General features: G+C 44.2%; 1 protein-coding gene and 1 long non-coding RNA gene across 4 annotated transcripts in view; both read left to right on the top strand.

The window, feature by feature from the left end:
* The window catches only part of HLF (HLF transcription factor, PAR bZIP family member), a 32,154-nt gene extending 15,310 nt beyond the window's left edge, over window positions 1-16,844 (top strand). Inside the window, exons 3-5 of one of the 3 annotated variants that reach the window (XM_032706693.1) lie at window positions 13,028-13,248; window positions 16,353-16,564; window positions 16,659-16,844. In XM_032706693.1, coding sequence (XP_032562584.1) covers window positions 13,028-13,248; window positions 16,353-16,564; window positions 16,659-16,674 — 449 coding nt within the window. In that variant the 3' untranslated portion in view covers window positions 16,675-16,844. Of the gene's footprint in view, window positions 1-13,027; window positions 13,249-16,352 lie in introns of all 3 variants that reach the window. The other 2 variants (XM_032706695.1, XM_032706694.1) reach the window with 2 other exon arrangements.
* On the top strand, window positions 13,295-15,909 carry LOC116796231. Its single transcript, XR_004360299.1, has 2 exons — window positions 13,295-13,367; window positions 13,437-15,909. It is a non-coding gene; the product is annotated as an uncharacterized LOC116796231 (long non-coding RNA).
* Window positions 16,845-20,989: the final 4,145 nt, after the last annotated feature.

Consider the following 20,989-nt stretch of genomic DNA (forward strand, 5'->3'; position numbering starts at 1 on the left):
CTCATCAAGCAGGTTCCTGCTCACCAATTATCCAGTTAAGCAGAAAGAGGAAAGGTGTTTCTCTTGCTTGTTTTCTTCTTGGCTGAGTTTAACCTGTTCTTCCCCAAGCTGGAGTAACGGTGGATGTGCATGACATGGGAATAGCAGCAGTGAGAGTGAGAAAGAAAAGGGTTAGAGGGGACCTCTGGTCTTGCACAGGAACACACACATCAGCATTCATATCCCTCAGGTGGGCAGGGACATGCAGTTTCCAGCATAAATCTAGAGCATTCTGATTCTCAGCTGAGTCCTACCCAACGTCCCTCCAGCAGCTTTTTGTCTCGTGTTTTAACAAAATCTTAAAAAACATTAAAAAAACTTCCCCCTTCAACCAAACCCCTCCCCACTGCAAACCCAATAATGAATGTTTCATTGCTGCCAGAGCAAATTTGTTGATTCCCAAACACTCCTACTGTGAGGACTTAAATTGCTTGCATAATAAGTGCTGCAGATAATAGAAAAAAAGCTCTTTCTAGTAGAGTTCTGGTTTCCAGGACATATTATAAGGATAAATAAATGCTGGGGTGATACCAGACAGCTGGGTTGTCCACATCTGACTGTCTTCTACATTGATTTTTAAGACAGGACATGTGCATCACTGTTTAATGGCTATCAATCCCAGATGTGTCTGCGTGGAATTCAGAGGGATTGTCAAGTGACAGTGCAGTTGTGGAACAAATAATTTTGCTCATGATTACTGAAAATAGTAAATGAGTGGGTAGGATAAAGTGAAAAGATACTCTCAATACCAGGAGAAAACGAGGATTAAATGACCTCTGAGTGCCATCAACAAATGGTAACACTTTTCTTTTTTCCTTCTTACCACCTGCCCAGGGAATCAGTTCCATGAGCAGCACAATCTCTGTGGGTTCTCTGATGTTGTAGTGAGCTTTTTCATTTGCATGGTTTTCACAAAGCATGTGTGGATATCCCTCTGCCAAATTTGTTTGCAATTGGCCAACGATTTCCAGAGTTGTTGGGAGGGTGCTGGACAGACACGTGAACAGCACGATTGCACAAAACTCATTTCTCTGGGAAATTGAGCTAAAGAATAACTATCAAATACTGGAGCACTGAAAGGAAGTTTGCAAAGTGATTGAAGGAACTGAAACTTAACTTTGATAACTTAATTTCAGACGTGACAGTTATCCAGGTGCACAAAAGACAGTTCTTGCCCACGGGTTGGATCCATGCTGGCAAATTTCCGTCTGCCCAGGACCTGTTTGTAGAAGTGAAGTGTAATTTAGTGACTGCACTGATTGTTTTGGAAATGACTGGAAATGCTTAGGATGAAGCAGATATAAATACCAGCTCAGGCTGTGGCAGAGCTCGATCTGGTGGTCTGAGCTGTGCTGGCAGCTGAGTGGTCTGGGCAATAACCTTTGACTATAGGTCGGGCTTTTCTTTTGTTTCCTGAGTAGCCTGAGGGTGTAACTGAATATTTACTACTGTTCCACATTGCTTTTTATATTTTTTAAAGGAAAACCCCTGAGTGCAGGAGTTGGAATGCATGTTAATAACAAAAATTGAATAGGGCCTTTCCATCATGAGGATTTTATTGAGTTTTGCTGCTGCACTGAATCCTCAAAGACCTTATCCAGGCAGTAAAATGGAGGCAAAAGAGGTAGAGCCAAACTCTTGGGTTACTGAGCAAGGGTAAAGCTGGGTGACCACCTCATCCCTAGGCAACTTGGACAAACCCTCTGAAACAGGTAAGGATGGGTTGAGACTTCTGCTTCAGTAGGTGCTTCTTCCAGGCTGCAGGTTTAGCAGGTGAGGTTGTGTGTGGTGGATGGGCAGCAGCATCTAAGCTGGGTGTGAGTTGTGTGGAATGTAGGCACATAAATAGCCAGGTCATGAGGAAGCAAAATGTTTTCACCTGTGAATAGATGAGTTACTTCTGCTGAAGTGCACAGGAACACAGGGTTAGCTTCTGCAGGAAGAACACATTAAAGGTGGCATAAAACATCTTTATCGTGAGACCAGCCCTTAATTTATTTCTGAAAATCTGGAGCACCATAAATCTGTCAGTGCCATTTTCTTTATTCCTTCTGCTACATTTGAAAAAAAAAAATCATTTATATGACACAGCTCTATTTTGTATAATTTTTTATATCCAAAATGCAGGGGGCTTTAGAATAGATGAAGAAAAGGTGCATATCTGAGTTTAAGATAAAATAAGATGATCCCTGTGACAGAGACAGCAGAAATGATGTGATACGACAGTTGCTGTAGCAACACCACCTACTTCATGAAAATCGGAGTTAACAGGAGTGTAAAAGGTAAAGCCCACATAATTCTCCAAGCCTATGAATTGTTGCTGCCCTCAGCCTGCAGTGCTTTCCAGCTCTCCAGGGTTTCTCCTTCCATTTGGGCACAGATACACCTTTTTCCACATGTCCAACTCCTGCAGACCCCATCCTGTGTTGAGCAGGGACACTCAGTGGGAGTTCTGCAGTGCCTGTGCCTGCAGCTGACCTGTGAATAAGAGGGAAAGAACAAGAAGGGTTGTGTCCTGTGCTGTCCTCACCACAAATCCTCCCAAAAGCCCTGGACAACAAAATCCTGTGAGGCCTGTGCTGTCTCAGAGTGTCCCGTCCAGAGAATGGGGTGGCCAACAGTGTGAAAAGGAAGCCAGGCAGTCAATTTACTTTTGTGGGAATCAGCTTGTAATAAGGCCCTGGTATGTTTAATATGAATTATTAAATGTTGTGGAGACTGCAGGTCTCAGAAATAAGTACCTTGGCACGTTCCCCTCTCCCAAATAAACCCGAAATAGTGGTGTTCCATACCAGTGATGTGTTGCCTATGAAAGTAGGAAAGCACAGTGTTTTCAGTCAGAATGGTGCTGAGCTGGTTGTCTGGGTGCTGGGAAGCCCCAAGTGCAGCAGAGCATGCAGGAAACTTTAATGTATCCAAAGGGGGTAGAAGGGTCTCCAGTAAAGAAATGTTTCAGAGCCAAGGCATCATTTGAAAGTCATGGGGTATGTCTGCACTGGCAGCTGATTTTGAAATTTGCAGCTGTGGATGCTGGAAGAAAAATACTGAATTAAATGTATGGTTACTGTAAATAAGGCTGCTGTTGGCTCACACTTCTCTTTATGATGATTTTCAAAGGATAGTGTCCTCTGTGTTTCTCTCTCTTTATAAAATGCAGACACCCATGTTTAAAAGCTCCCATATGCAGTGAACTGATTAGTGATTTGCCAGTGCACGTTGGCCTCAAGCTTACACTGAAATATATTTTTATTTTGAATATCTTGATATTTTTAAAAGATATTGCCTTAATATATCAATGTTTTTACCATTAATTGGCAGTGGAGAGCCACGCTGTGTGGGACATCAAAACTAAAATCTCTATTACTTGTGAATTGTGGGCAAAGAGTTCAGAAGAAATGGCAGTTCTCAAATGGCAGTCGAGTTTTCCTGTTCCCTTTTGCTGAGATGCCTCCTGGAAGCATCACAATAAATGCACTTCTCAATAAATGGAAGGAGGCTCGACTTTTGTGTCTTGGGGCATTTTAATTTCATTTTTGACATAGTTCACAATCTGCACAGGTTCAGCATGCCTGTTGCATTCAGAACATGCGTCAGTGGAGTGTTCAGAGGCTGAGGCCAGGGCTGTGGGCAGTTTGCAGAGCAGGAAAATAGAAGGAAAATAAGCATTAGGATTCCAGGATTTCTTCCAAGAAGTATTCCATCACCAACCTTTATCACTGCCTCTGTTTTTAAAAGATAAACCCAAAGATTTTGGTATGTGTTGGCTTTTCTGGTCAAAGTGAGGTGCAGAAATCTCAGCAGGCATTAGTTTGGGTTTCGAGGCTCCTCAGCAGAGCAGATTCTTGCCATTTTCAGTGAATTTATCAGACAGTGTCTTGCCCAGTGTTGTAATTTCTTTTAACTAGATTTGCTTTTTGAAGTTCCCAGTTTTTGTCTGGTGTGTCTGATGTGCCACCAAAACCTGTATTTTGCAGCAGCTCTGAAGTAGTTACAGACACACAGGTAAAATCCATATTCCACAGTCTGTTCTCCTGGAATTTTCCCTAAACCTCGGTGACGTGTTCCCCTCCTCCTCTGACCCCTTTTTCAGACTACCCAGGCCTGGTACATCTGTGTAGTTTATAAATGAAGATAAACATATCAAAAGAGAAAAAGCTACAACCACACACCCTTGTGCTTTCTTTCTGTGTGCTCCTTGGGAATAAAACCAGTATATAAAGGCAGGTTAGACCTCTGCAGCTATTGGGCTGTAACAAACCAAATACAGTTTTTCGGCTTTTGCTGTTTGTTTGGGATTTATTTTCCAAAACATGTTAAAGGATCCTAATTTAAGGCAGAGAGAAAATAAAATGTACTCAGTCTTACTTAGAAGGTTATGGGAACAGCGTGTTCCCATTCTGGCATCCCTAATTCTTAAAACGTGATTATTTTATACAAATCCCCCTCTATGAATTGTCACATAAAGAGTGAACTTTCTTTTAGTGAAACGTAAAGTGAAAAAAAGTAAAAAAATTAAAAATACAAAGCGACTGCAAGAGATAATTCTGATTTTTGTGCACGGAGCAGATCAAGAGAGAAGCTGAGATTTTCAAGTTGCTGTAACTCTGCCCAGTGACCTCTTTTTCTGGAGGGATATATTCCGAGGGCTGCTGATAGCATCTGTTGTCTGTCTCTCGGGCTTGCCACGAGCTACTGATTGGGAGGCAGAGGAAATGTACCTCCTGCACGTGGCCTTTCCATGCCAGCTGAAATCTCACTTGGGTGTGTTTTGATAACACACCCAAAACAAGAAGGGCTTGGGTACCAGAACTGGGTGATAGATCCATGAGTCACGGGTGGCATATGCTGTCAGGATTAACAGAGGGTGGCTTTTTGCAAGACCTGTTTACTGGCTGAGAGCAGTGCTGTCCTGGATAGACAAATAAAGAGAACAATGGGAGAGGAACTCACCTGGAGAGCACGTTGGCAGTGGCATGAACCCATCCTGAGGAGAAGTGTTGTCTTTGTTTGGAGCACTGTTCCACGTGAGGGCATGTTTGAGGTCAGAACAAGGTGAGGGTCTCCAGGCAACTAATGATAGGACAAGAGGAAACAGCCTCAGGCTGTGCCAGGGGAGGCTCAGGTTGGACATCAGGAAGAATTTCTTCACTCCAGGGTGGTTAAGCATTGGAGCAGGCTTGCCCAGGGAGGTGATGGAGTCCCCACCCCTGGAGGTGTCCAGGGAATGACTGGATGTGGCACTCAGTGCTCTGGGCTGGGTGGTGAAGGTGGGGATTGGTCACAGGTTGGACTTGACGGTCTTGGAAGGCTTTTCCAACCTAAATTATTCTATGATTCTGTGCCATATCAGGCTTTTACATCAAGCAGTTGCCCTGTCTAAAATCTAGTGGTGATTGGTTTATTAAAGCCGGGTATTTAATGTTCAAGGAAAGGAAAATGGATCTTTTCATCTCCTTCGGAGCAGGTTGACAATTCTGATGCTCTTCTGGGACCTTCCCTTTAAGAAAAGAAAGAATTACTGCACTTTTGAGGAACCTTACTAGGTGTGAATTGCCAGTTAATGAAAATATACCAAAGGATGTCATGAAGTTACGATGCACCAGAGAATATCAGCATCTTGAAGTGAGACATGCTTCTAAGCCAAGTGTAAATCAAAATTAAACACGGTGTGAATGCTCTGCCCTGCAGCTTCTCTTCAGGCCCTGTCCTCACTGAATGCCATCTTGGTTGATCTTTGTAAGGAAAGCAGCATTCTACAAAAAACCCAGAAAGGCATTTAGGAATGCTGTAGATTTCATGCTTTTCAAGAATTTTAAAATGCCTTTGCAATCAAACCCTCTGTTTCTCTGTGTAGCACTTCTGCAAGGGAAATGTTCAGAGCAGGAACAGCTACTGTCAGGTGTCTTGCAGGGGTAGTTTGAGAGGGAGTAAAAGTTTGATTTCCTGATTGTTTTCAGAAATGGGGCCTCATTGAGCTAAGTAAGTGCAACCTTCTGTAGGTCGAGGTAGGGCTTTCACAGGATGGATCTTACAGAAGAGTAGAGTCCAGGAGACCTGTTGGAAAATTTAACCTGCTGGTGCCTCATATTTGTGTGTTTATTGCTTTTGAAGGGCAGAACCTTACATGCACACCGTGTTAAACACATGCAGGAACTGCAAGTCAAGCCCTCCAAGGTCTGCACTGGACTGAAGGCCACGTGTGCAGCTCCAGACAGCAAACCCCTCCCTTGTCTGCTTGGAGATGCAGCTTTAATTCCATTATATCCTCTCTTTTCCCTTTTCCTGGTCTGCATGTGGAGGTTAGACCAGCTCTGGGTTGAATCAGGGCCGTATCAGGAAGGATGTGGGTGTCTGTAGGATCTTGGATCTTGACCTCATTTACTGCAGATGTGAGAGGATACAGGGAACAGCAGGGGCAGAAGGGAAAATCTGGCAGGAGGGACAGAAGGATTTTGTCTGGAGAGACTGGACTTTGCATAAAGTTTCAGCAGAGTTCTGAACAAGTCATTTGATTATGTGAGGGTGTCACAGTGTGTGTTTGCTTCCCTTTCTGTGAGGAGCCCAGTGTGACACCGTGGGTGACCCTCACCTGCAGCAGGAGTCAGTGAGGGTTGTTGATTTGAAATGCAGGCAGTGCCTACAACGTCTGCTAACCTGAGAGGCTGGATCTTTGATTTAAAGTGTCTCTACTTCTGTCCTTCACCTGCAAAGAGAAGTGCTGGCTCTTCTTTCATGGGAGTCTTGTGGGTTAAAAAATAGTTTCTGTGAAACACACAGATGCAATAGTTGTCAGTGCTGGAGAGAACCCCTAAAAAGTTGATGATTGTGTCTCTACAGGAGTTTGGAATAATTAGTGGCAAATAATATAAGGGTCCATTTGGGTAAATCAAAATGGGTCAAACAAGTGTCTCCTTAAGGAGGAAAGAACCTGGAAAAGACAACATATTATTGAAACTTTAAAGATTGTTGCAACCACAGCTGTGCATCTTAAACAGCTTTTGCACTTAAAAGCAAACTGGAAAAACAACCTAGACTTTCTCATGTGCCACTCTTAAAACAGACGTATTGGAATTGTGTAGGAATGGAACTGGCAGCCACCCCACAGTGTCCTGATGCTCGGACTGAGTAGAGGATGACAACTTACCCTCACTGTAAGGAGCTGAAGGAGGACAGGGAGCTTTGCCAGTGCACTTCAGTGTTTGTTGAACAGGATCTGTGGGATGCAGGAATGTGGAGCTGTGTTTGTGCCATCAGCACAGGCGCTCTTCTGCCCTGTTCCCTTCGATGATGCTCTTCTGCTGAACTTGTTCATCCCAGCCTTTGCTGGAACAGCCTTCCTCTCCCAGGCTCTCCCTCTCCTTTTTGGCTGCCAGGCTCCCTCATCCTTGCCTTCCCCACCTTCTTGCCCCGTTCTCAGCTTTGAGGCCTAATCACTTATTGAAATTACCCCCTTCTCTCCCAGCCTGAGCATGGGCACAGCTGGAACAGGCAGCCCAGGGAAGTGGTTGTGCCACCAGCTCCGGGAGGTATTTAAAAAATTGTGTAGGCGTGGAACTTAAGACATGGTTTGGTGGCGGAGTCTGCAGTGCTGGGGTAATAGTTGGACTCTCAGAGGTGTTTTCCAATCTAAATGATTCTGTGATTCCATGAAATAACACTGATCCATGAGCTGCCCTCTCTTCCAGTGCACAGACCACTTAGCAGGGCTCAGGGAAAAGTTTGCCAGAAACTTTTAACAGGTTCAAAACAAAGTATTTTTGCGAAACCTTTTTCGGGAAACTGTACAACCATTTTGGCAGAAACGTAACTGGCACACAAGAAATCCAAACAGAATGGTTGAAATCTGGCAAAGGCCGAAGGAACTGAAGGCAGCATCCTCTAATGGGAAGTGTCAGACAATCTTAATAAGACTACCAGTCCTGCCTGGAATAATACCGTAGAGGCCAAGAGCAGGAGGCATACAGTGCTGAGAGGGGAAATGACAATTCTTTTGTAATTAAATGCACGAGGTTTGTAAACAATGCTGATATCTTTAAAAAGTACACGTTTTAAAAACACTTTCATGTGCCAGTCTTTGAGTGTGTGTTAAAAGCAGCGAATTATGTTGTGGTTGCGTTGGATTGAGATCCTTCTTTCCGCAGGAAGTGTTTGCAGTCACCCCGTGTTCGGCAGAATTGAGTTTGTTTAAGATAAGAAAGAGAGGAATGTCTATGCTGGGTTGGAGCCCTGGTCAAAATACACTGATCTCCTGTTGCCTGAGAAGAAAATAAAGCTCCTCTAATAAGCACTTACATAAACACACCCAGAGGTGAAGTGTCTTCTTCACCCCCAGGCAGAGAGTGGTTGGGTTTGTCCTTCCAGGTGAGGGCTGGAGGGTCATAACCTGGGGCTTATCCACCTCAAGGGCTTGGTTTCTGGAAGACACTAAAATCCTGATAGCAGGGAAATTAGATAGGAAGATAAAAGATTGCTTTTAATATTGTAAGTGAGGAATGATAACCTGACAAGATGCTGTCCTTAGATAAGTCTTGACCTCAAGAATCTTCCTTTTACTTTGCTGCCTGTGGGGATTTTTACCCGTCTCAATCCCTGCTCACTGCTGTGTGTTCTGCAGTGAGAGAGCTTTTCCTGGAGGCAGAAGGAGTTAATGCAGAATTGGATGACAGATTAGTCTGGGACAGGCTGTGATTTGGAGTGAGAGAACTATCCCAAATAGCTGGCCAGCTGCCAAGGGGATAGACTGGTTTGGAAAACACATCGGCAGAGCAGCGGCGTCCTCTGGAGCAGCTCTGGGTGAGGATTATCTGTCAATTTAACTGCTGTGCTGTACAGTCTGACTGACACACACACAGTGCCTTCAGTTTGTATAAAGAAAAACGATTAGCAAACACATGTTTTATCTCTGGGCTGCTAATAAATTGAATAAGAAACTCCTCTTTTATTTCCCTCCAGTGTGTGTAAAAAAATAGGGAAAAATATTTTGATTAGAACATTTTCACTCCCTTTTCTTTTCTTTCTCTCGGAGCTGTTCTCCAGCCAGCTGTTGAGCTGATGAGGAGAGTGGAAGGGCTGTGAGAAGGGAGATTTTCTGAGCATCAGACACATTTCTATGGGAGTTGAATGATTCAAAATTGAGTTCCACATAATTTATCAGGGATCTCTTGCAGTACAGATGAGAAGCCTGTCAAGCAGTGGTGCAGCTGAAGAGGTTATTTCCGTCTTAACTCTCCTGGGCACAGCTGGTAGGTGGGATGTTTCAAAAAGGGGAAATTAAGAGTCAGGATATGATGATTGAGCACCCCACGATACCAGATCAGCATTTGGGTTTTTCTGGGTATATAAAAATCCTACTGTACTTTTGAATTGTGAATTTTAATTATTGCAGCAATTAAAAACTGCTTCTTTTTTTTTTTTTTTTTTTTTAACCAGCCATTTGGTGACCTAGATGACACAAGTGAATGGCCTCAGTCCATTTGTCTTTGAACAAGGAGCCATGCTGAAAATCTTGCCATTACTCTGAACTTCCTCCCTGGCGGTCCCTGCCCAGAGGAGGAGGAGGAGGGCTGAAAGGGTTAGAACAGCCAACTTTCTCTCAAGTCCTTCTTTCTGGAAAATCTGCTGCTATTGCTCATGTCTGCCAGAGCATCACCAAGAGCATTAGCAAAGGCAGGACGTTGGGGCAGCTGTAACTGCTGGGGTTGTCCAAACCTGCTGATCCCTTTGCCAGGAGACACCTGGGGCTGTGTCTGTCCTGGCATACTCCGTGTTGCTTGAGTGGAGCTCTGCAAGTGGGAAAGGCCCCAGACAAAAGGCCAGTGTTGACATAGTTGTGGTCTCTCCAGGGCATGGTTGAGACACATCACTAGGGTGGTATGAGGGGAAGTTTCCATTAACAATTGTTCCCGGCTTGCATCCACCACCATCACCACCGTGGGGTTCTGCAGCTGGATCTCCAAAAGAGCTCAATGCTCAAGAGCTCTCATTTCAGCAACTTAAATAGAGGGGCTAAGTTCTTTACAAAACACTTGGCAGTCGTCAGCCCCCATTGAGAACAAAGCTTAAGCACATTAAACAGTCCAGCCACTTCACTGCTGAGAAAATTTGGCCGCGGTTGGGAGCACAGAGTGTTTAAATAACACAGAGCCTGGCAAAGGCATCTGTCTCCCAGTGCTGGGCAGTGAGGTGCCTCACCTTGCCTGGCCCTGGCAGCTGGCAGAGTGGGCTTCCTCCTTGGCTGATTCCTTGTGCATCACAGCCTCTTACCAGCCCTTTTCTCTGGATGTTGTGACAGCTGGGAAGTTTGCTGATGCGAGGATTAGTCGGCTGCCGGGCACATGACGCTCAGATTGCTGTGCTTATTTGACCTGCCTCTGATTGCGAGGAATTTTAGTGCATAAAAATAACACCCAGAACGAATTTGGCAGCAGGATGCACAGCGAGAAGCGCCGTGCACACACGGGGAGAGGAGCTCGGGGAGCGATGTAACGCGAGGCCGCTGCGCTCCTGCAGTGCCAGTAGTGCCAGCAGTGCCAGGGCCAGCGCTGCCCACGCCGTCGTCTTGGATTACGGAGGGTTCCAGCACCACGGAGATGCCGTGGCCATTGGCCAGTAAACTAATGAAGACAGGTTCCTGGCTTGCATTACTGGCAAAAACTTGATTGAATAAATAAAAAGATGCCGAGTGCCAGGAGCTGCTGCCTCACGTAAAACGCTGCGCGAGGCAGTGCTGGTTCTTCTGCTCGGGGCTTGTTAACTCTGTTCTCAGGGGAGCTCCTGATGGTTTGCAGGAGCATGGCAGGACAGAGAGTTGGCCCACACAGGCCGAGGTGTGTGTGCCATATGGGTTTAGGTGTATCTTACAGGGCAGTGCTCTTTGGGTTCCCCAGTGTTCAGGTGTGTGCGTGGTTTGTTCAGGCTTTGTTTTAGAACAGCGTTCTCCTTGAACGAGCTTCACACTGGCACTGGGACATCTCGTGTTTGCTGAAGGGCTGTGTTGGCTCTGGAACTGTGAGAGCTCCTTAGACTGGGGGAGATGAATGAAATGTGTGCTTGTAGGAAGCAAGGCAGGATCTTGTTTGCCGTAGGTTCTTCTCCCAGGTCACCGTGGAGATGCATCACTCTTTATTTTGCTGTTGCAAATAAGATGCAATGCCTCGATTTCCCATGTTTAAAAGGAGTATTTTTGCCCTTTTTCTGAGTGATATTGTAATATTTCTTGAGGCCAGTGATTACAGAGCTCGTGTAATTGCGTAATATGGCACCTTACAGATAAATGATAATATGCAAACTTATACCGTGTATCAAGAACTTCAGCAACATTTAAATACAGGCTCTGTTGCGTGGGGCAATTGGAAAGCTGGGGTAGATTTCACAATCCACTTGACTTTTAGAAACACCCTGTGTGCTCACCAGAAATGTAAAAGTATTCAGCTCTCACGTCTTGCTTCATTTTTATCTCTATTACAGAATTTACCCGATTTGTGTGTGCATGTATCTGTGTATTTGTGTACCTGGCTGCTCTGATACAGGCATTTAAGGAGCCTTTCCTGTGTTTCATCCTTTAAATAGGATGCAGCAGCATCCTTTCCTCTCCCTCCCTCTACCACAGCCGTAGATACATATTTTAATAACTTTGATCCTCCTTTTCTCTTCTCCCCAGCCCTTACCAGCCTTTCCTGAAAGCTGATTTTATCAGCTTTAAATAGGAGTTACAAAAGACAAAGCTCTCCCTTAGCAAGCCCTGGTTTGCACAACACAATTCCCTGGTGCCTTTTCCATGTGATTCCAATATCGTTGCCACAATCTTTTAGATTAAAATAAAACTTACATTGTTAACGCTGACCTTGGTTTGGAATTAGAAATGACATTTAATGTTTACCATTTTACACCCTAAATATTGCAGATGTGGGCACAAAAAAGGAAATATTACACAGTCACAGGATGTTTTTGTAGTTATAAAAGCCGTCAGATGGCTAAAGTCAAAGTGAATTAGCAAATAGCCAGAATTATAAAAGAATATCGGCTTCAATCAGAAGTCCTCCCTCTGAAGTCTTCGAGGCTTTTACTTCTGAGGCATGTGAAAACTTCTGAAAATTCTGCCCCCGGGGAAAGTCCATGTTTAGGCAACTGACTTCAGGATCCTATTTTTGGAACCTTTGGTTGAGATTTTAAATTGGATTTTTAGTGGGAATGGTGCCTGAATTGGTGCTGTGGGATCTTGAAGGCTGTATCTAAGATCAAAAAAAAAAAAAAAAAGAAAAATGGGAGGGCTAGCATTCATTTTCTGGGTCTAGGTTCCTTTTTATTAGATTTTATATATCATAAAAGACATGCAGCATCGGTAAGTGTTCTTTCATTTTTGCAGAGCGTTTTTAAGGAGTTGTAGCCTTTCATGTTGCTGGTTTCCTTCACTGTCTTTTAGAATATCACTGGTAGGATTTCATAGAGAATTGATAGAGGTCTTCTTGGAGTGCTTCAGCACAGCTGAAAGTACACTCTCATGAGATGCTGTCCATGGCAAAAACTGTACATTGATTGACTGTAAGCTAAACATACCCTCAAAGGTGTATGTGAAGAAATCTGTGCATGAGATAACCAGGAAGGGTTGCAGTGTGGTGGGTAAATCTGAAGCAAAGAAGAGTACTTATGACTTGTTCCTGAGGATGGGATCCTACTGAAGTGGCACAGGTTGGAGCAATGTACCTTCTGCCTGCAGTCCAGTGCACTCAGTGTTGGATGAAGTGATCTTATATGGGCATCCAAGATTAGCAGCTGGAAATAGGAATATAAAGGTATGAGCATGTCTGGAGCTGAATATGCGCCCTAGAGAACAGACAATGTGATATTTAGCAACAGCAGATACCGAATTCTCAGGGAAAGCTTAAACAGTCATTGCTTTTGAACTATGTGGAGTTCTTCTAAAACCCCTGTTCAGTGATATTATTTACATCCTTTTCTGACATGGCTGTATTTATCTGTATTTCTGCAGGTCAGATCTTGCCAGCAAACCGAAACACACCGAGTCCCATTGATCCTGAGACTATCCAAGTCCCTGTCGGCTACGAACCCGACCCTGCAGATCTTGCTCTTTCCAGTATTCCTGGCCAGGAGATGTTTGATCCTCGTAAGCGCAAGTTCTCTGAAGAGGAGCTGAAGCCCCAGCCCATGATTAAGAAAGCTCGCAAAGTCTTCATCCCAGATGACCTGAAGGTAAATTGGAACTGGTGACGAGGCTGTTCCTGCAGGGCCTCTCACAGTCACTGTCTGAGGTGCAGGTTTGAGTGTGAATCTGTTTCCTCATGTAAGGTAAATCTGTTTTCTCTTGTGAGGTAAATCTGTTTCCTCATGTGAGGTAAATCTGTTTCCTCATGTGAGGTCAGTCTGTTTTCTCGTGTGAGGTAAATCTTCCAACCTAAACACAACTCTGTTGTAGGATGAAACTGTTAACGGTTCTGAATGAGACTGGCGGGAGGATGAGACTGGCAGGAGGATGTCCCTTATTAGTTATGCAACAGTTGAAATTCATGAGCTCAATATTCATTTCCTTTGTATGCCAGAAACTTCCTGTGTGACCTTGGATGAGCTTCCTTTGTCCCATATTTCCCACTTATGAAACAGCCTGATCATGTTTCCTTCTTCTTCATCTTCTGTCTATTCAGCACAGATTGTGAATTCTTCAAGGGAGAATCCATCTCCTTCAGGGTCTGTGGAGCACCCTGATGATAACAGAATGAAGTATATTGTGTATTGTTTGGATGGTGCTTTAGCTCTGTGTTTAATAAGGAATGGGAACACTACAGTAAACACTGCATTTCACTAATATATATTCACTAATCCAGGTGAAAGAATCATAGACGAGTTGTAGGAAAACAGAACAGAATTATTCAGATGAGAGGTGTGTTTTTAATACAATAGTTAAAATATAATACTACCACAATATTTAAAAAGAATGAGCACCCTGTCTGTGCCACTCACTGCCTCTGAGATGTGGAGAGCAAACAACATGAAGACAGCAGGAAAATCGATCACCTGATCCAGGTTATCAAACACTGTGAAAATTATTATTTGCAAGATTGTTTTCCCAGTATGTGCTTTCCCAGAAGATCTTTTTTATCAGAGGCAGTCAGAATTTCATTCTGTTGTTGCTGCTGTCCCCAAGACACACACTGAGAGGCTGCTGGAGTGTGGGAATCCCTGGCTGCACGTGCACAGAGACTGGGATGCCATGTGTTTGCAGCAGATTGATAGCATTAGGGAAAGAGGCTATTTTTATCCCTAGGGATACTGTGGTGCAAGTTAAGAGCACAGAAATCACAACTCAAGGAGCGTTCAGGTGGTGTGTTACTGTTGCTTTGTAGTATCCTCATCTTTCCTTTGCAGAGGTTTATCTGCACCTTGTTGCTTACCTGGGTGATCCCTGTTGGGTTGCAGTGTTTGGAGTTCTGCTTAGAGAGAGCTGTTTGTCACAGGCATGGCTGGAGTTTGCTCCCTGGTGCCATTCCTCCCTCTGTCAGGTCTCCCAGGTATCCTTACTCATCGCAGCGAACTTCTGGCAAAGGTGCTTTTGGCTCCAGATGTGGCACCCAGCAGTGCCCAGGGTGCAGCAGTGGGGCACTTAGTTTCCACCTGAGAGTGAACTAAAAGTTCAGGGTCTCTCATTCCCTGGGGATAATCCCCTGGGTTGCCCTTGACTCGTTTCAGAGCGCTTGACCCACGCGCTGCCTCTGCCCTGGCATGTGGAGCGGCCCTGGGTCCTGGGGGAGGGTAAGCAGATTAGACCAGTCAATCGTCTCTGGGCTGCATGTGATTTGGAAATGCCAGCCTTACCTCTTTCAGGCCTGGATTAAGGGATTTGCCATAGCAATTTGTTAAAATAAAGAGGGATGAAGCCTAGGTGGCACACTAATAAATTGCTTAAAGCTGATTTTTATGGAGTGGAATGAGATGGGAAATTATAAACAAGATTTGGGTCATAGCTTTTTGCTGCATGCTTGTTTTTAAGAGGATTTTTGGGGGTCCCATCTAAGTGCAGGTGAAGAGCAATTTAGAGATAGCACTGGCTCCAAATCAGCATTGCTGCACACCTTGTTGAGCCAGACTGATAGAAAGCAGTTCAAGAGTCCTCCTGCCAGCAGTTGTTTTGCTCCTGCTTTGCCTTAAGGAAGCAGCAGCAGAAGGTGCAGAGCAGCAGGATTAGGCTGGGAGTGCTCCAGGCTGAAGGACCCAGGAGTGGTGGGTGTTTGTGTGCTCAGTGCAGCGTAGGAGCAGCTGGGTCCTGTGCCCTGTGCTGGGCATGGTGCTGTGCTCCCGTGCTCGGGAGCTGCACAGGGAAATGGAAGCATATTGAAAAGGAGGGATGACCCTGGGAAGGGAAGTTTGACCTGTATGACCTGACCAGGCAGTTTGAGGGTGAATGGCTGCATCACTCTAACTCTGCAGAGGGCTGAATTTCACTTTTCCTGAGAGATTCTGCCCGCTTTGTGTTTACTGAGTTGTTCCAAATTTCTAGAACTTGATTCAGTTTGGAAGAACATCAAAGCTGCCATTTCACTGAAGGCCAGTTCATTGGAAGAGTGGAAAAATCAGGTGAAATTCAGTAGTTCCTTCAAGCCTTTGGTGCACCAATGCAGTGAGGTGATAGAGGCAGTCCTTCAGGGATAACACTTTGGGAATGTGTTAGCTTATGAAACTTCAGGGGGAAGTGGAAGTATTTCTGGGAATGCTTTCTTTTTTTCCCCCCAGTAAAAGCTAATTGTACTAATCTCTGTGGTTGGTACCAGAGCAGCCATCGCTGTTGTGCCAGGGAATCCCCTTCCAATGACTTGGTGGTGCACACAGGAACACTTTGGGGCTCTGTAGAGAGCTGAACAGTAGATGAAATGGGTGATACCAACAAACAGAGTGAAGCAGGTGTTGGCTGGCAGAGCTGAGCAGGGCCAGAGGTAATTAGTGCTGCTCCAGCCACTGCAGAGAATGAGTCATGGCACGCGAAGGTGGATGTGCTAACTGGGGCAGCAGAGATGTGAGAGGGATTGTACCACTGGAATATTCCTTCGTTTTTCCTTGGAGGAATTCACTGTCAAGAGGATGAGGGGGTTAGTGTAAACATTTTGACAGAAACATGCAAAGGCATCTGTGCTCCCTGGGTGGGTTGTGCCACGTAGAGCTGCGACTCCTGTCCCGCCGTGCCCGGCGCTGTGGGGATGGGATGGCACCGAAGTCCCGGAGGCGGTGGCTTGGGAACACATCCGGGTGGCGGCTCCTCTTACCGAAATCTAATACCTTGTTTGTCTCTGCCTGTGTTTAATGAGCAGGATGACAAATACTGGGCAAGGCGCAGAAAGAACAACATGGCAGCGAAGCGCTCGCGGGACGCGCGGCGGCTGAAGGAGAACCAGATCGCCATCCGCGCCTCCTTCCTGGAGAAGGAGAACTCGGCGCTGCGCCAGGAGGTGGCCGACCTGAGGAAAGAGCTGGGCAAGTGCAAGAACGTCCTGGCCAAGTATGAAGCTCGACACGGCCCCCTGTAAATCCGAGAGGGGGGCAAGTGGGGTTTGGTTGTTTGTTTGGTTTTTTTTTTCTTTTTCCTTTTTTTTTTTTTTTTTTTCTCCTTGTCGCAGGTTGGCATTTGACTAGATGGACAATGTGTTTCCTGTTTGATAGCACCACGCCCAAACCAACCTTTCTGTCTTCAGCACTTTACCAGAAGCAGAAACAAAACTGACTTAACGTTGGTTTTCTGTTTTGTTTTGGGTTTGTTTTGTTTTGTTTGCGTGTGCGTGTCCCCGCGTGTGTGTGTGTGTGTGTGTGTGTACATGTGTGTTCCCAGGTCTCTGTGTGTGTGTGTGTGCACATGTGTGTTCCCAGGTCTGTGTCCATGGGTGTGCCTGTGTGTGTGGGTGTGCACGCATCTCAGCACTTCCCATTTTTATGAACCCTCTTCAAAGGGTGCCACATTTTTACCTGGACTGTTGAGAAACCACCATAGTAAGCTTTTTATTATCTTTTGGTTTTTTTTTTTCAGTGCTGCTTCAGAGTAGGGTTTTTACGTTCTTGTAATCAGTTCCATCCTCCTGATTTTACTTGGAAAGATCCCAATATAAATTACTAAAAAAAAAAAAAAAAAAGGAAAAAAAAAGAAAAAAAAAAAAGAAAAAAAGTAGATCTCAGTTTTTTTTTCAAGAGTAACAAGCTATCGTTTTACGTCTGTCTAATCAGAAAAGTTAACATGCTAATAAAGTGCACAAATAATAATTTAGTACTACACTGCAGAACTATTAATTTATAGCTCGCTTTTGTTGTATTTTAAGTTTTTTGGTGATAAAATTGTCTTCAGATTTTTAAAGTGCTGTTAGACTGAGTTAGCTGTACTCATTATAGATCCCATAATGGCTTCTCTGTAGCTACTTAAGGTTCCTTTTTCTCTCCACGGACCCCAGGTAGGTAGGTAGGAGTGTGTGATAGAGCACAGAGTTTGTACCTTGCACTGCCTGTACCTGAAGCAATAATCCTGTCGTGCACTCGCGTGCATGCTGCCCGGATGTTCCCACTGGGAGTAGGATGGTTCCCTACCCAACAGGAGTTTTCATGTCTTTGCCAGCGAGTTCCAAAAGTCAGAGGCACGTTTTTGTGGGCACGGTAACTGTGTCCCTGCCAGGGGGGAGCGCATGTGGAAGGAGCAGGATAATTAGTTGAAATGAGAACAAAATTCGTAGAATCAAATCAGATCCGGTGTCGAAATCAGAGGGGCTTTTCTGTTTTCAGTTAGTTATTCCATTTTGTGATTAAAAGTTAAATAAATACCTAAATTCAGTTGGGTTTTCCCTTCCCCCCCCCCATGTTTTGTAATATATTTTCTGTGGATTATATCTTGCTGTTTTAAAAATCACTTTTATTCAGTTAGAAGAAGTCACTGGTTTGCAAAGCCCATTTTTTCCTAGTGATTGTTGTTTTGAGTGTGACATGAACTGATGGTTCTGAACTTTATTGTTTTAAACTCTCTGCTTTTGAACATGTATGTTCTAATATAAAGTGGACTTCTGAAAAATGAATGTAAGAGACACTGGTGTATTTCAGGAGGGGATGGTGTTGTCATATACTGTGGTTAATCCAATCAATCTAAGTGTTTACTCTAGACCAAAAGGATAGATATTATAAAATGTATAAAGTTTATACAGAATAATTATAGTATGTTCGTTTTGTACAGTATTTTTCAAGTACAAATACTGACAATGTATTTTGAAAGACATATATATAGCAAAAAGAAAAAGCTATTCCATGTTTAAAATATATAGCAAAGATATATATTCTCCATTATTGTACAGAAAGGAAATGCTTAGGGGTTTGTTGGTTGTTGTTTTTTTCTTTTTTTTTTTTTTTTTTTTAAATCTTTTAATATTTTAAGCCTACCACTGGCACACCGGCATGTTCTGTGCTTTAAATTAAATTTTTATGGAAGTAATATGGATTTCTAGGATGTTCCATATTACTGAAAAGGAGAGACTTTAGTGTTTTCCATCAGAAACACATCAAGAAACTGTTTAACAGGGACAAAGCACAACATGCATTTTAGTCAACTATTGATTGGACAATACAATATTTTGTAATGGCAGGAAAATAACATATAACACAAAACCACTCGTAGGCACTTCTGATCTGCTGCTGCTGCTACAATCTGTTTCCAGCTGAATACTTTTTTTTTTTTTTATAAATAGCTCAGACCCTGTACACACCTTGTGTACTGCATACAGTTAGTAACACGTGAGGAAAATACGGTGCTACATGTCTTGCTCGCAGTTTTCTAAGTGTTCTGACATTATTCTCCAATAAAAGGGTTGTTCATTCCATTAAATCATTTTTCATGCTTCAGGAGAAGGCGACAAAGAACTCAGCATTTTGGTCAGCATTAAAAATCCCCTCGCATGAGTGGCACTTTTCCAGTATTTTTCCACCAACACACCTGGCTTGTCAGTGTCCCTTGACATGCAGGACTTGCCCGTGGACCATTTATTGGGTAAACTGAATTTCCACGTGCTGCAGCACACTTGGAAGCGCAGCGAGTTATTCCCTAAAGGTCAGTGTGAGGCACTGGATGCTGGGGAGGCCCAGGAGTGTGTGGCACAGGGCTCAGAGCTGCTCTGGACACGTGGCAGCAGCACAGCAAACTGCAGCAGCCCCAATCCCCCCACGGGGGGTGTTTTTGGGGTGCCCCAGGAGCAGGAGTGAGGTCAGCAGTGCCATCAGCGGGGGGTGGGGGGTGACCACAAACCTTCTGTGACATGTCATGTAAAAGGCAGCTTGGGGGACAAAAAGTGACAGAGAATTCTTTTGTTTCTTTGGGCAGGGAAGGGGTGGGAGATGGTTTTTGTAGGCTGGGTGTAACAGATTTATTGTTATGGCCACAGAGGAGCCCAGAGGTTTCCAGCAGCTGCCTGGCCCAGAGGTCCCAGAGCTGCTCCGGTGCCTCCTCACCCCTGGGAGGACAGGAGGGACTGGGAATGTGCCCAGGCTGCAGCTTCTCCTTTGGGGTGAGGACTTTCCAGGGAGCCTGAGGGATTTAGGCACTCCCCATTTGCTGTGGGAGTGAGGTACTTTGGCTGCTCTGAAAAGCTCATTTGTAAAAAAAAAAAAAAGCACTTAAAAAAAAAAAAAAAAGGCAAAATATGTGGGCTGATATCTGGAAAAACCCCAGGTTCTCTGGTCAGGTTGTCTCCCCAAAATAATAAATAAATGGAAGTTCAGCTCATTTTCAGTTCCCAAGGACAGCTCAGCTGGGCTCATCACACCTCTGATGGCTTTGTTGCTCATGAAGGAGCTTGTAGGTATAAGAGATTGTAATTTTATAAAAATAGAAATATATATATTTGCAGAATAATTAATAGCTTATCTAAATAATTCACTGACCTCTATTAAACTTATAAGCATTGGTAAAATGCTTGTCTTCTCTTTTGTTTTTTGCTGAAACTTAGAAGTGAATTTTTTTTCTTTTTAAAAAAGAATGCCCTCTAGAAATCAGTGGGACTGGAGATGGATTTGTGATCCGAGCACCTTGGGGCTCTCTGTGGGAAAGCCCATGGCAGAGAAAGCAGGGGGGGGGTATTTCTTTTTCTAATTTGAATGGTGCTGAAGTCACTAAAACCAAGCACCATGGAAATAAAGTTCTGACTTGAATCCACAAAAGCAAGAAATTCAAAATGCAGGGCAGGAGCCCGAGTGAGGCTCCGACCTGGACTCGCTCCCTGTGCCCCCAGGGGTGGGGTCAGCTCACACCCCTCACACTTGAATCTCTTGCCTCTGTGGGTTTGTAATACCCCCAGTTATTGCTTTAAAACTATTTTTGCATGTAATTTACGGTAGAGATGTGCAGTTTATTTTTATTTTGTCGACTTCTTTTTTTTATGTGAAGAGATTAAAAAAAAAAAAATATATTAAAACTTACAAGTGATCAACCATCGTATTTCTGGCAACACCACAAGACAGCATTAAATACAAGTTTAACAAACAGATCAAATTACCTGTATGACAAGAAGTGGATTGCATCCTGTATGCTGTTCAGCCCAAATATTTTTTTTTCGTCTGTTATTCTTAATGTTTAATAAACTTTTAAATTTTTCTTCTCTCACCTGTGTGCTTGTTTTGGTGTATCGGGGCACGGGGCTTTTGGGAGGGGGGGTGCTGGAATTTTTCTCCCCCATCCTCTGGTCTGTGAGTGCCCAGAGCCTCCAGCCTGGGTTGTGTCACATCAGGGGATGGACCTCAGGTGGGTGCAAATGTCCCCAAACCTGCCCAGCTGCCACCAGGGTTGGGTACAACCCCAGCAAATGGGTATTTACACAAGAGAAAATATTTCTAGTTGTAGTATAGTTAGTGCTTCTTACTATTTTAATAAAATGTTTAGCTTAACAAGTATTAAAGGGATACAGATAAGTATTAAAGGGATACAGTGTAAGCC

The sequence above is a fragment of the Chiroxiphia lanceolata genome, chromosome 19, assembly GCF_009829145.1.
Source record: "Chiroxiphia lanceolata isolate bChiLan1 chromosome 19, bChiLan1.pri, whole genome shotgun sequence".
Lineage (NCBI taxonomy): Eukaryota > Metazoa > Chordata > Aves > Passeriformes > Pipridae > Chiroxiphia > Chiroxiphia lanceolata.